General features: G+C 42.7%; 1 protein-coding gene across 5 annotated transcripts in view; it reads left to right on the top strand.

Annotated features, from left to right (window-relative positions):
• Positions 1-15,013, top strand: part of ARFIP1 (ADP ribosylation factor interacting protein 1) — a 96,474-nt gene that overhangs the window by 53,743 nt on the left and 27,718 nt on the right. For all 5 annotated transcript variants that reach the window (XM_039540669.1, XM_039540668.1, XM_039540666.1 and 2 more), the window contains one exon: positions 11,987-12,208. In XM_039540669.1, coding sequence (XP_039396603.1) covers positions 11,987-12,208 — 222 coding nt within the window. The remainder of the gene's footprint in view (positions 1-11,986; positions 12,209-15,013) is intronic.

The raw sequence follows: 15,013 nt of genomic DNA on the forward strand, positions 1-15,013 counted from the left end.
ATAAATTCTTAAATCAGCTTACTACAGTCCATGAGCCTTTCTCTCACTTTCCATCAGGATTCAGCCTGAAATTGTGTAGCCTATAGGCCATCTCTATCTAATGATACTTCCGTCAGAATTTTTCCATTTACCACTGTTGGGCTCTATCTTCACCATCCCTTGGGACTTCAGAATCCATCTTGATTATTCTTTCTACCACTTTGCCTTTAGCTTCCTTTCTGTTCCCAGGCGTTCTTGATGGTGTCTGCCAATTCTCTCGACTACTGTAGGAGTCATACCCTGAACACTGCAACTCCTTTCATTCATTCTGATATTGGGAGATTCTCCACCTGGCCAAAGCTCCACTTGGTTGTGGGACAGGGGAGGAGCGGCTCGAAATTATGCCAGTAGAAGATTAAGTTTAGCAGAGCCAACACCCACCCAAGCAATGGAAAGTGGATTTACCCAGGGCTAGATTCTCTTGTCCATTACCTAGAAGACCTTGTATTAGTAATAGAAACTAAAGTAAACTCTAACAAGGACTAAAGTAACCAGTTCAGGCTGTGTCCTTAAACTTGTTTTTGCTGGCCAGCCCTGGACTTGTGAGAAGTCTGAAATTGGCTAGATCAGATCTGGAAAACACATTCTAGAAACAAGAAAAGGCAGTTTTGATGAAATCTTGACATGAGTGGAGAGTAGGTGGAGTATTAGTGATTGTGGTGATGTGGTTCTGTTTGTACGTGTGAGAAGATAAAGGGAGGAAGCATGCAGGAATCTGAAGAGCTGAGGCTGAGGGAGGCCTTAAAGAAGGGAGTTGCACGTGTGAGGAGGGTGAGAAGATGAATTCATGTATGCAGTTGCAGCAAAGATTGAATTGATACAGTGGTGTTTACAGGCACAGTGGCATAGGTGATGAAAGGAAGATTTGCAGACACAGATGTGGAGGAAAAGGAGAATATAGCTTTGAGAAGAGCATCAAGATTAAATAGTCAAGGTAAATAGGAGGGGGAGGGATTGATGATGACATGATACAGGAGATGGACTTGAGCTTAATTTCAAATTTGAGAAACCATTTGGGAGTCAACTAGTCTGAAATGGGAACAGTATTGTCCACACCTGCAAGAGGATATTGCAGGCAAACTGGTTTATTTCTTAAACTCATTATCTAGGTAGCAGGCTGGCAATCTGCATCAGTTCAGTGGAACAGTTTTCTTTGATGTCAGCAGGAAGCATTGACTTTGGAATAGGCCAGTTCTAGTCTTGAAATTAATATGATAAAGGGACAAAGTCACAGCAGCATCCCCCTCTTTATCAATAGAACTTCATGCAAATGTGAATGTACTGCACAAATTTCATTTTTGGGTAACTATATTCTGCTTTACCCATATGCCTTTAACTTTTTCTTACGGAAAGTGTTTAATTTTTTATTTAAACAAAGCTTTAAAACTAGCAACTTTTAAATCACCTTTTATTTGAGTCCATTCCATCCTTCCTTCTACCTTTCTATCCCTGGAGGAGGAAAAAAAATTCTCAGTTCTTTCTTAGGTCTGGTTTATATGCATTTTTTGTACTGATATAATTATTTTGGTTAGGGCTGAGATTTTAACTGTAGAGGTATATCAGGCCAGGTGGATAAAAATCAATTTTTAAAATCAGATTTTTTTTAAATATATTTATAAAAAATAAACATTTAAAATTAAAATTTGAAATTGACAACTTATGCTAAGGCCTACACACTGCAAATTGTGTAAAAAGCTATATTTAGTTGCAATTCAACATTTTAATGAGAAGCAACTTTTCTTTATGAAAATAACTAAAAAAGTACAAATGCAAAACATGATTAAAATTGATTATTTAAATCACTTCAATTTAAGTCAGTCTATCCTGATATCAGTACCATTCTTAGTGTGGAAGTATAAAAGTATGTCTTGTATAAAAGTACCTATTCCCCTTCCTCCCTACGGTCTTGTCTACACCCATACAGGATCTATAGATAAGAGATCAAGAGAAGATTTACTCTTTTTTCCATCAGTCAGTGCCTTCAACTCTGTCTTTTGAGCAGATTGGTCAAGAACGAAGAATTCCCCAACATGTTAGGCTATGTCTATACGTACAGTTCTGCACCTGTACCAATATAGGTGCACAGCTGCAGCTTGTCTCGTGAAGACGCTCTATGCCAACGGGAGAGAACTTCTCCCATCGACATAAGCATTATGCGAGTGAGCACTTATGTCGGCATAACTTATGTCACTCAGGGAGGTGGTTTTTTTCAAACCCCTGAGTGACATAAGTTATGCCAACTTAGGCTATAGTGTAGATATAGCATTAGTTATCACAGCGTCATCTTTACATGGGAGACTTGTATCAAGTCCAAATGCTGGTACCCAGAGAAACAGTGGCACAAACAGGGAGGAGGCAATTTACATAGTCAGCTTTTTCATGTCAGAGTATCCTTTTACAAACTGATAGTGCCCTGGTAGTACAGTAGAGCATAATTTTGCATGTGTAGACAATTTCAAAACAGGTTATTATGTTAGTCTTGCCCTGGCCTCAGAAGATATAAGGTGTGATTCTGCGACGGTGGATTTGATTTAAATCACTAGTCAGGAAGACTCAATTTAATCATGGATTTCTACATAAAAATGCATTCTTGTTGGTTGTTATAACCTTAATACATATTCTTCACAACTTGGAGATGTAGGTTTCATTTTTAGAAGGTACACACTATACGTTTTTAAGTGATTTATTTTGGAAACTTTTCAGATTAGTTTTACAGCTATATCAGAAAATGAATGATTGGTTATTTCATTTATCAAAGGTAATTGAAGCAGATATTTATGAAGTCATTGGGAGGTGAAGTATCTCCAATTCAACAGGTTAATCATTAATATTTGAAGGATTTTCTTGCCATGCTGTATTAGGAGGAGAACATCACCAGACAGACATTTAAATTGTTTTATTTAAGTAAAACAACAACGTTATATATTCTGGATTTTTTTCTTCAACAGCAAACATATTATATTATAACAAAAAAGCATATTAATTTTTTAATTTAGTTAAACATTCACGTTTCTTAAAATCAGGTTTGTTTTTGTTAAAATTGTTTTTAATTACAATAGCTAAATGAAATATTTAAAAAAAATTAAATTAACTGTCATCCAGGTCAACATGAGAAACTTAAAATATTGGTTTCTGCAGCTAACTCAGTCATCTTCACCTTCATTTTCCTGTTTGTTTATAATCTGGAAAAGAAAAACAAGCTTTCCTGCTTTTTCAGGACCCAAACGATTTCTCAATTTGGAATTAATTAGTCCAAAGGAAGAAAATATTCTTTCTAACCAGCAGAAGAAGCTACTGCTGTTTAAAAGTGAGATAAGCACTTGGATTCAGAGACTGTTGAAGTGATAAAGTGATTTAATCCAGTTTACTGGCGTGACTTTCTTTCAGACATCATCAGCTAATGTGTATTTCTTGAATGGTTCACCCTTAGCTCTGAACTTTATTATAGTTGACATATGCAGGGATGATTGCATGATGTCTATATCATAGCCAACTCCTCTTCTTCAGCAGTTAAGGTTTGACCCTGGTACTGAGTATTTAGAATATTGTCAAGAAAATGAGCTGGAGATAGTGATTGTCCCTTTTTTTTTTTTAATGTTTGTAATTTAAGTGTGTCATTGCAAATTTCTCTTTTTAAGATCTCTCTCAGTTCCTTCCAAATTTCAATAGCGTCAGCAATAAAACAGCTATTTCCCTGCATTTTGTTCCAGGCTACAGAAATAGGCTTCAGGGTACTCAGCACGTGTTCAACATTTCTCTTAAGCCCAATGTTGAGAACTTTGGCTATGACAGTGCCATCTATTTTTTCACGATTTTGTTCACAAACTGTCCTCAGATTAGGCCAGTTCTTGATATAGTGCTCAAAACAGTCCACCTTGGAGTTCCATCATATGTTTTGTGGGAGAGTTAGCTTGGTTCCTCCCACTTTTTTCAGAGCAACTGCTGCAAAGTGATTGTTGTGGAAGTATTTCGCAATTTCAACAACATTAGCCTTTATTTCTGGAGCACTGGAGTGCTCTGAAGTCTCTGGCTAGGAGGTGCACCAAATGAGCACTGCAACTGTATGTTGTTCGCTTGGGACTCTCTTCTAAATAATTTCTTCTAATCGTGGATACATTTGCAGCATTGTCTGTGACCAAGCTGTGTACTAGACATTTGAATTGTTTTTCACAGTTTGTTATAGCTTTTACTGCTACTTCTTGTAAGTATTCTGCTGTGTTTCTGTATGGAAGACATTCCCTTCTTCTGTTGTCACACAGGCACGTACAACAGGATCATTGTGGACATTGCTCCACCCATCAAGATTCAAGTTAACAATTTTACCCTCTAGATCTTTTGCACACTGCTCAATTTCTCTTTCATACACTTTATCCAGCAATTTTCCTGCGACATCTGTTCTGTTGGGTGGACTGGTCTTAATCACTGAACCATGTTAATGAAGTGTGGGTTCTCAATCATACAGAAAGGAGAGTTTGTTGCATAAACAAACCGGGCATTTTTTTTCATCAATTACCTCTTTGAAATCTGCTGGTTCTTATCACAAACTTATCTATGGTTGTTTTTAGATGATGGAGATTTTTAATTTTTTTTGCTACAGGTGATATACTGTGGCTGTGACATACATGATGTGACTGAGACAATATCATTGACAGATAACTCTGAAACCATAGAAAATGATGGTGATCTTGAAGGTGGATAGTCTTCAGAATCCTGTATGTTGAGGATGGATTCTCCTAAACAAAACAAGTCAATGCAGTTATTTAATTATCACCATACTGCTCATTTAGTATTACTCATTGCATTCCCTGACACTCAGTACTACTTTAAAGGGGAAATTGTACAAGGAAGAGCTGCATATTTCAGCTATTTATTTTTTATTACAACTGCATCTAAAATGATTAGTACCATAGAGTAACAACTATATTTTTTGCTCAAACATGAGAATTCAAGAATAGTCCAGAAGGAAGACAGGGGGTCCTTAAGAAAGAAGTATGAAATAAAAAAGTTGACCAACCTGAAGATCCTGCATGTTCAGACATGTTCCTTTCATCATCTTCAACAGCTTCCTCCTGAGAAGGAACATTTCTCATGATGATGTTTCATTTAGGCAACCAGGCTTTGCATTTCTTTATTGCACTGTTTGCATTTTTCATGCATGCTTGTCTTACCCACAGGTAGAGGAACTTCATTAAAATATTTATTCTCAGTTTTAGTTTTTTCTCACTAATTTTTTTCCATGTCTTGCATCATAGATTGCCCAGCCAAAGCCACCTACTTTATACAGGGCACTTGACCTCACTTAATACAGATATTTTGATTTCTTATCTCCATCTGCTAGTGGGATGATAGAATAGCCACATGTCTGGACTAACCCACTGAAAAGAAAAAAATCAAATGAGAAGATAATTTCCCCTCTCTATAGGTTCTCTGTTTAACTTCCTCTTTGTATAGTTTATTCTTTGGGGGCAACTCAGTTTAGCTGATTGCTATTGTAAGCTTTGAACACCACTTCTATGGAATCCTCACTTTTTTTTTAATTCCTTTTCTCACCCATTTGTGAATGTTGATTCTTAAGTTTGTTTTTTTCCCCTATGCTATGTTTCTGAAGCTGAATGCTTCAAGATCCTCTTGGTTTTCAAAATAAAAACCATTTTGTCATGTCTGACATGTCTCCTTACCTCTTGCTCCCAAACATTTTGTCATCCCTTGCTCAGGTTTCCTCTTACATGTCCCTTCTTTGTAAGTTTGCCTATCAACATCTCTGGAAAATAGCCAGAACTTATCCTTACCCATACTGTGCTTCTAATGCAACACTTACTTATACTCTAATTGCATTCTGTCTAATCTGCTGCAATTCCTTTTATGGACTTTTTGTAGTAACTCCATACTCCTCAATGTGCACTGTTTCTCTTGTGCTCGCTCAGAAATGGTACTGTATTGCCTTCCCTTCTCTTGCCTTGATAGCTCTGATTCCAACTGAAAGTCATGTGCCCAGTTAGTCATTTTTACAATAACATTCTGTGGACTGACTCCACCTTTACCCCGTTGGTCTTGTCTTTTGTACTTGCCAGCTCTCCCACCATCTAGTTTTCCATTCTTGGGTGTCATCTACATTGTCAATTCAATTTAAAAATGTTTTATTGGCACAACAAAAGTATTCCAAAATCTACAGGAAAGGGAACTCCTGAGTGTATCTGTCTTTGAGAGAGAGTCTGTGAGGTTGGGAGGCACTGGTAAAACACTGATCTTGAAGTGTAGAACAGATCAAACCATTTTTCCAAATCCTGCTGTAGCCCTGCAAAGTCCAATACTGTAACATGTTGTGGAAACAGGGTTTGGTTTCATTTACACTGTAAGACTAAACTGTTGTAATCAGGTCCCACCCTCCCAACACTGTAGTTGTGACCTTGATCATCTCAGTTCCATCAGGACTCTCTTCACGCAAGGTCATTCTTCCACTTGCGCAACACCATTCCATCTCGACCGTTTTCCGCTTCTCTTTTGGGCCACAGATTTCCTTCCTCTTTAAAGCTTGCTAAAAATAGCTTAGCACAGCAGTAAACCATTGGTTTACACCTAAGGCTTGGTCTACACTACGAGTTTAGGTCGAATTTAGCAGCGCTAAATCAAATTAATCCTGCAGCCGTCCACACAACAAAGCCATTTACTGCGACATAAAGGGCTCTTGAAATCGATTTCTGTACTCCTCCTCGACAAGGGGAGTAGCGCAGAAATCGACATTGCCGGTTCGAATTAGGGTTAGTGTGAATGCAATTTGACGGTATTGGCCTCCGGGAGCTATCCCGCCAGGGGCGGCTCTAGGCATTTTGCTGCCCCAAGCACGGCAGGCAGGCTGTCTTCGGCGGCTTGCCTGTGGGAGGTCCCCGGTCCCACGAATACGGCGACTTGCCTGCGGGAGGTCCGCCGAAGCTGCGGGACCAGCAGACCCTCCACAGGCATGCTGCCGAAGGCAACCTGCCTGCCACCCTCGCAGCGACAAGCAGAGCGCCCCCCGTGGCTTGCCGCCCCAGGCACGCGCTTGGCGTGCTGGTGCCTGGAGCCGCCCCTGTATCCCGCAATCCACCATTGTGACTGCTCTGGACAGCAATCTGAACTCAGATGCACTGGCCAGGTAGACAGGAAAAGCCCCGGGAAGTTTTGAATTTCATTTTCTGTTTGGCTAGCGTGGTGAGCTCATCAGCACAGGTGACCCTGCAATCTAAGAATCGAAAAAGAGCTCTAGCAGGGACCGTATGGGAGATACTGGATCTCATCGCTGTATGGGGAGAGGATTCTGTGCTACCAGAACTATGTTCCAAAAGATGGCATGCCAAAACATTTGAAAAAGTCTCCAAGGGCATGATGGCGAGAGGCCACAATAGGGACTCACTACACTGCTGCATGAAAGTTAATGAGCTCAGACAAGCATACCAGAAAACCAAAGAAGCTAATGGACGGTCCGGTGCAAAGCCGCAGACATGCCGCTTCTACGCTGAGCTGCATGCAATTCTAGGGAGCGTCGCCACCACTACCCCATCTCTGACCATGGATTCTGAGGAGGCAGTACTCTCAGTCATGCCTGAGGATTTTGTGGATGGGAAAGATGAGGAGGAGGAGGAGGACGACGAGCTTGCGGAGAGCACACAGCACACCGTTCTCTGCGACAGCCAGGATCTTTTTCTCAGCCTAACTGAAGTAGCCTCCCAACCCTCCCAAGGCGGTATCCCGGACCATGAAGCCATAGAAGGGACCTCTGGTGAGTGTACCTTTTGTAAATATAAAATATGGTTTAAAAGCAAAAGTTTTTTAATTATTTATTTGCCCTGAGGACTTGGGATGCATTCATGGCCAGTACAGCTACTGGAAAAGTCTGTAAACGTGTCTGGTGATGGAGTGGAAATCCTTCAGGGACATCTCCATAAAGCTCTCCTGGATGTACTCCCAAAGCCTTTACAGAAGGCTTCTGGGCAGGGCAGCCTTATTCTGTCCTCCATGGTAGGACACTTTACCACGCCATGCTAGTAGCAAGTAATCTGGCATCATTGCATGACAAAGCATGGCAGCATATGGTCCTGGTGTTTGCTGGCATTCAAACAACATCCGTTCTTTATCTTTCTGTGTTATCCTCAGGAGAGTGATATAATTCATGGTCACCTGGTTGAAATAGGGGAATTTTATTAAGGGGACAGAGGTAGCCATTCCTACGGGGCTGTTTGCCTGTGGCTGAAAAGAAATCCTTCCCTGCAGTTAGCCAAGCGATGGGGGGCGGTGGAGGCATTGGCGCTGAGTTGTTCGCATTTGGCTAGCAGGGATCTTTCCTGATACCAGCCACGTGGTGCGGGGAGAGGTAAAGTGATCATCCCAGAGAATTGGATGGGAGGGGGTTAGTTTGGTTTCTGCTGCTGCATGTTAACATGAAAACCACAGCACTCAATGGGCTTTTCTTGGTATGGAAAAGGACGGCACTGCTTTTATAAAGGTTGCAGAAGCTGAAAGACAATGGCTTACCATGGCCGCATGCAAGCTGAATTCTGTTGCCCGGCCCTGTGTCTGTGATCTCTAACACCAAAGCCACAGGCACTCAATAGCAAGATGCAGAATGCGACCTTGTACCAAAATCGCATGTGCTATGTACTGTGAATAGTGTTGTTCACAGGGAATGAGTACACTTATTGTTCTGTAAAATGTATCTTTTTAAATACTTATCTCCCTTTTTTCCCTCCCGCAGCTGCAAATTTTTCAAGCCTCCCTCCTCTGTCCTGAAGGCTATCTCAGATAAAGCTGCGAAAAAAACGCACGCGAGATGAAATGTTCTCTGAGATCATGCAGTCGACTCGCAGTGAAAGAGCTCATTTGAATGAGTGGAAGGACACAGTATCATAGTACAGGAAAGTGGCTAACGGACGTGAGGACAGGAGGGATGGACATGAGGACAGGAGGGATGCTTGAAATGAGAGGTGGTGGCAGGAAGATCAGAGGAGGCAGGATGTAACGCTGCAGCTACTGCGGGATCAAATGGACATGCTCCGATCTGGTGGAGCTTCAGGAACGGCAACAGGATCACAAAGTGCTGCTGCAGCCCCTGTATAACCACCCTCCCCCATCCCCATATTCCATAGCCTCCTCATCTAGACGGCCAAGAACTTGGGGGGGTGGGAGGAGGCTCTGTGCACCCTGCCACTCCACCCCAGTGGACAGCCCAAGCAAAAAGGTTGTCATTCAACAAGTTTTGAAGTGGCCTTTTCCTTCCTTTCCTCCTCCCACACCCCACCTGGGCTACCTTGTCAGTTCTCTCCCTATTTTTATAATCAATTAATAAAGAATACATGGTTTTTAAACGATAGTGACTTTATTTCCTTTGCAAGCAAGCTGTGATCGAAGAGGGGATGGTGAGTGGGTTACAGAGAGTGAGTCAATCAAGGGGGCAGGTTTTCGTCAAGGAGAAACAAACAGAACTGTCACACCGTAGCCTGGCCAGTCATGAAACTGGTTTTCAAAGCTTCTCTGATGTGCAGCACTTCCTGGTGTGCTCTTCTAATCTCCCTGGTGTCTGGCTGCACATAATCAGTGGCCAGGCGATTTACCTCAACCTCCCACCCCGCCATAAATGTCTCCCCCTTACTCACAGAGATTGTGGAGCACACAGCAAGCAGCAATAACAATGGGAATATTGGTTTGGCTGAGTTCTGAGCGAGTCAGTAAAGTGCTCCAGCGTCCCTTTAAACGTCCAAATGCACATTCTACCACCATTCTGCACTTGCTCAGCCTATAGTTGAACAGCTCCTGACTACTGTCCAGGGTGCCTGTGCATGGCTTCATGAGCCATGGCATTAAGGGGTAGGCTGGGTCCCCAAGGATAACTATAGGCATTTCAACATCCCCAACAGTTATTTTCTGGTCTGGGAAGTAAATCCCTTGCTGCAGCCGTTTAAACAGATTAGTGTTCCTGAAGACACGAGCGTCATGAACCCTTCCCGGCCATCCCACGTTGATGTTGGTGAAACGTCCCTTGTGATCCACCAGTGCTTGCAGCACCATTGAAAAGTACCCCTTGTGGTTTATGTACTGGCTGCCCTGGTGCTTCGGTGCCAAGATAGGGATATGGGTTCCGTCTATCGCCCCACCACAGTTAGGGAATCCCATTGCAGCAAAGCCATCCAATATGACCTGCACGTTTCCCAGAGTCACTACCTTTGGTAGCAGCAGCTCAGTGATTGCTTTGGCTACTTGCATCACAGCAGCCCCCACAGTAGATTTGCCCACTCCAAATTGATGCCCGGCTGACCGGTAGCTGTCTGGCGTTGCAAGCTTCCACAGGGCTGTCGCCACTCACTTCTCAACTGTGAGGGCTGCTTTCATCTTGGTATTCTGGTGCTTCAGAGTAGGGGAAAGCAAGTCACAAAGTTCCATGAAAGTGGCCCTACGCATACAAAAGTTTCTCAGCCACTAGGAATCATCCCACACCTGCAACACTATGCAGTCCCACCAATCTGTGCTTGTTTCCTGGGCCCAGAATCGGCGTTCCATGGCATGAACCTGCCCCATAAGCACCATGATCTCCAAAAGCGCCGGGGCCAGCGGTTTGAGAGAATTCTGTGTCCATGTGCTCATCACTCTTGTTGCCGCGCTGCCGCCTCCTCCTCGCCTGTTTTTGCAGGTTCTGGTTCAGCATAAACTGCACGATAATGCGTGAGGTGTTTACAATGTTCATGACTGCTGCGTTGAGCTGAGCAGGCTCCCTGCTTGCCGTGGTATGGCGTCTGCACAGGTAACCCAGGAAAAAAGGCACAAAACGGTTGTCTGCCGTTGCTTTCAGGGAGAGAGGGGGGACTGACAACGTATCCAGAACCACCCGCGACAATGTTTTTTGCCCCATCAGGCATTGGGATCTCAACCCAGAATTCCAGTGGCCGGGGGAGACTGCGGGAACTATGGGATAGCTATTGGATAGCTACCCACAGTGCAACACTCCGGAAATCAATGCTAGCCTCGGTACTATGGGCGCACACCGCCGAATTAATGTGCTTAGTGTGGCCGCATGCACTCGACTATATACAATCTGTTTCCAAAAATCGAATTCTGTAAAGTCGGAGTAATCCTGTAGTGTAGACATACCCTAAGTATCTTATCTTTCGAAGTGCTGAATTTGCTGCTCACTATACCAATGAATTGCAAGTCAATTTAGGAGTTTTCTCCTGTAGCAGGGTATAGTAAACTTCACTTTTTAAATCCTAAGGTTTAAGATAATCAACGCGCTTTTTTTATAATCAGACAAGCACAAATTCAGTCTTAAGACTATCTTCCTATAAATTCCTCAGCAAAAGTTTTCAGTTTCTTAAAAATGCCTCCACAGTATGGGAAGAAGCAATTGTTTCCTGAAATAGTAAGATTCTAAATGTTGAAATATAGGAACTTACATTTGAAGATGCTCTATATCCATTAGGCCTAACTTTGGAATTAAGTGGCTAATGCCTCTAGGATTGGATGGTTGGGTAGATGAAGATGGAATGAATATTAGAACAGTTATTTAGAATCAGTAACGTTCTGGTTTATGCTGTGTTTAATAAACTGACTTGAATGTATTGAACTAAATAATCATTGCTTTTACTTAATGAGATTCACCAAATCTAAAAAGTAAAGATCTGAAATTTCTCATTTGAGAATTGTAATTAGTTCTGCTCTTGATTTGTTAACGTAAATATTTTTATTAGTAGGAGTTGAGACTTGTCCAACAAATGTTCTTGCTGAGTCTTGAAAAACTTCTAAAGAGCTTGACATTTTTCTTCAGTTTGTTGTGCAAACTTAAATTGGGAGGGGTGATTGTGAAAGAATTGCTTATAATTATGTACTCCTTGAAGCCAAGAAATGGTGTGTGCTGTACTGTCTTGAATATAGAATTTTGTTTTGCTTTTATAATAATTTTAAACTATTTGTTATGAATTTGCAGTGTACTCGTCAGATCATCTCTGAAAAGTTGGGCCGTGGCTCAAGAACAGTAGACCTGGAACTGGAAGCCCAAATAGACATACTAAGAGATAACAAAAAAAAGTATGAAAATATCTTAAGATTGGCACAGACTTTGTCCACACAACTGTACCAGATGGTGAATACCCAAAGGCAACTTGGAGATGCATTTGCAGACCTGAGTTTGAAATCATTGGAACTCCATGTAAGACTTTAATAGTATTAGAAAATAAAATACAAATTTGAGGATGAATGTCACTGGCTTATGCATGTTGTACAGTAGATCATCTTCAATATTTAGGAAGATAGCTGCTATGTAATAACATTTGAGACTCTGAAGGAAATCATTGAAATTACAGTCATCCAGTAGTTTTTAATGCCTGGCTTTAATTGGAATTTAAACTAAAAGACTACTAAGGCCTGGTCTACACTAGGCGTTTAAATCGGTTTTAGGAGCGTAAAACCGATTTAACGCCGAAACCGTCCACACTAGCAGGCACCTTATATCGATTTTAATGGCTCTTTAAACCGGTTTCTGTACTCCTCCCTAACGAGAGGAGTAACGCTAGTATCGGTATTAACATATCGGATTAGGGTTAGTGTGGACGCTGATCGACGGTATTGGCCTCCGGGAGCTATCCCACAGTGCACCAGTGACCGCTCTGGACCGCAATCTGAACTCGGATGCAGTGGTCAGGTAAACAGGAAAAGCCCCGCGAACTTTTGAATATTTCCTGTTTGCCCAGCGTGGAGCTCCGATCAGCACGGGTGGCGATGCAGTCCGAAATCAAAATAAAAAAAAGAGCTCCCGCATGGACCATGCGGATGTGATCGCTGTAAGGGCAGGCAAATCCGTTCTATCCGTTCTATCAGCGCTCCGTTAGAATCCTTTTTTAAAAATCTCCAGACAGACGCCATAGCAGGGACTCAGCGCACTGCAGCGTGACAAGCGTAACGGAAAGCCAAAGCATCAAATGGATGCGCATGGACTGGAGGACTGAAGCTATCCCACAGTTCCTGCAGCCTCCTAAAATTATTTGCATTCTTGGCTGAGCTCAAAATGCTTCTAGCGTCAAACACAGTTCCCGCGGGTCAGGCATAGCTTGGCAATCTACTCACCCACCCCACCCACCCCAGAAGCGAAAGGTAAAACAATCCACTGACTCTTTTACATGACACCCTATCTTTACTGAATGCAGCAGATAGACACAATAGTGCCGCACTCAACACCAACATCCTTGCTCCCCGTCATGGGCGGCTGATGGTACAAAAGATGGAAATCCATCCTCATCATCAGCATAAGCTGATCGTACAAAATGATGGAAATCTATCCTCATGATCAGCTTCAGCTGATGGGACAAAAGGACTGGTAACCGTCCTCGTCATCAGCCTATTGGCCCTAATTTTTTCTGGTGGATGGATGGTGCAATATGGCTGGTAACCATCCTCATCATAGCAACAGAGGCTGAGCTCCATCAGCCCCACCCTTCATGTGTAAAGAAAAGATTCAGTTGCCCTGGACTAGCAGTGGGATGCTGGGCTTCTCTCCTACACACTGCTTAATGTCCTGTCTGGACTATCATAGCAGCTGGAGGCTGCCTTCCACTCATTTCTCACTAACAAGTCAGTGTGTCTTATTCCTGCATTCTTTATTAATTCATCACACAAGTGGGGGGACAATGCTACGGTAGCCAAGAAAGGCTGGGGGAAGAACGGAATCAACAGGTGGGGTTGTTACAGGAGCACCCCCTGTGAATAGCATACAGATAATTTCTGCGGGCTCTGACACAGAGCAGGTGGTTCTCTAGCACACTTGCCTATATTAGGCAGCACAGATTCTATTTTTAGATACCAAAAAGGAGGGATTGACTCAGGGAGTCATTCCCAATTTTTGCTGTTGCGCCCCTGGCTGATCGGCCAGGGGCACTTATGACAGCAGCCAATGGTACAAAACGATGGAAGGTACAATATGGCTAGTAACCACTCTTGGCTTTTTGCGCCTGGCTGATTGACCAGGGGCACTAACAGCAAATGGTACAAAAGGACTGGTAGCCATGATCATCCTCAGTTCCAATTTATGGAAGGGTTTGGATGGTGCAATATGGCTAGTAACCATCTCTGCTGTCATGCAAAAGCAAAAGCATGCTTCTGTGTAGCGCTGCTGAATCGCCTCTGTGAGCGGCATCTAGTACACATACGGTGAGAGTCACAAACGGCAAAACAAGCTCCATGATTGCCATGCTATGGCATCTGCCAGGGCAATCCAGGGAAAAAAGGCGCGAAATGCTTGTCTGCCGTTGCTTTCCCAGACGAAGGAGTGACTGACGACATTTACCCAGAACCACCCGCGACAATGATTTTTGCCCCATCAGGCACTGGGATCTCAACCCGGAAGTTCCAAGGGGCGGGGGAGGCTGCGGGAACTATGGGATAGCTAGGGAATAGCTACCCACAGTGCAACGCTCCAGAAATCGACGCTAGCCTCGGACCATGGACGCACACCACCGATTTAATGTGTTTAGTGTGGCCGCGCGCACTCGATTTTATAAAATCTGTTTTACAAAACCGGTTTATGCAAATTCGGAATAGTCCCGTAGTGTAGACGTACCCTAACATACAAGTTTACTCTGTATAGTGAACAATTTTGCTCCTCATTTGTCACTAATTAAATGTCAATAGAATTGTTCTAGATCATCATTTCCTGTAAAATACAACAAGCCTGTGGTGCCTATGTTTGGGAATAGAGTGGGGTTCATGCAAAAGAGGTGAGGTAACAATGTGGATTAATCACTTTTTGTTTAGCAGATTAAAATGTTGAGTTCAGTTGTTTCATGGAGCACCATTTTGATCAGAGCCTTACAACCTGTATAGTATAATGAAAACCAGTTCCTTTTACAGCATTTAGACTCTCCAAGCAAAAATGTTAGAGGTGATCACTTAGAAATCTTACATTTAGTGTTGGGATAATTCTTCAGTTCAGAGTTGTATACTATTCAGGCAATATTGCTGT

The sequence above is a fragment of the Mauremys reevesii genome, linkage group 5 (assembly GCF_016161935.1).
Source record: "Mauremys reevesii isolate NIE-2019 linkage group 5, ASM1616193v1, whole genome shotgun sequence".
Classification (NCBI taxonomy): domain Eukaryota; kingdom Metazoa; phylum Chordata; order Testudines; family Geoemydidae; genus Mauremys; species Mauremys reevesii.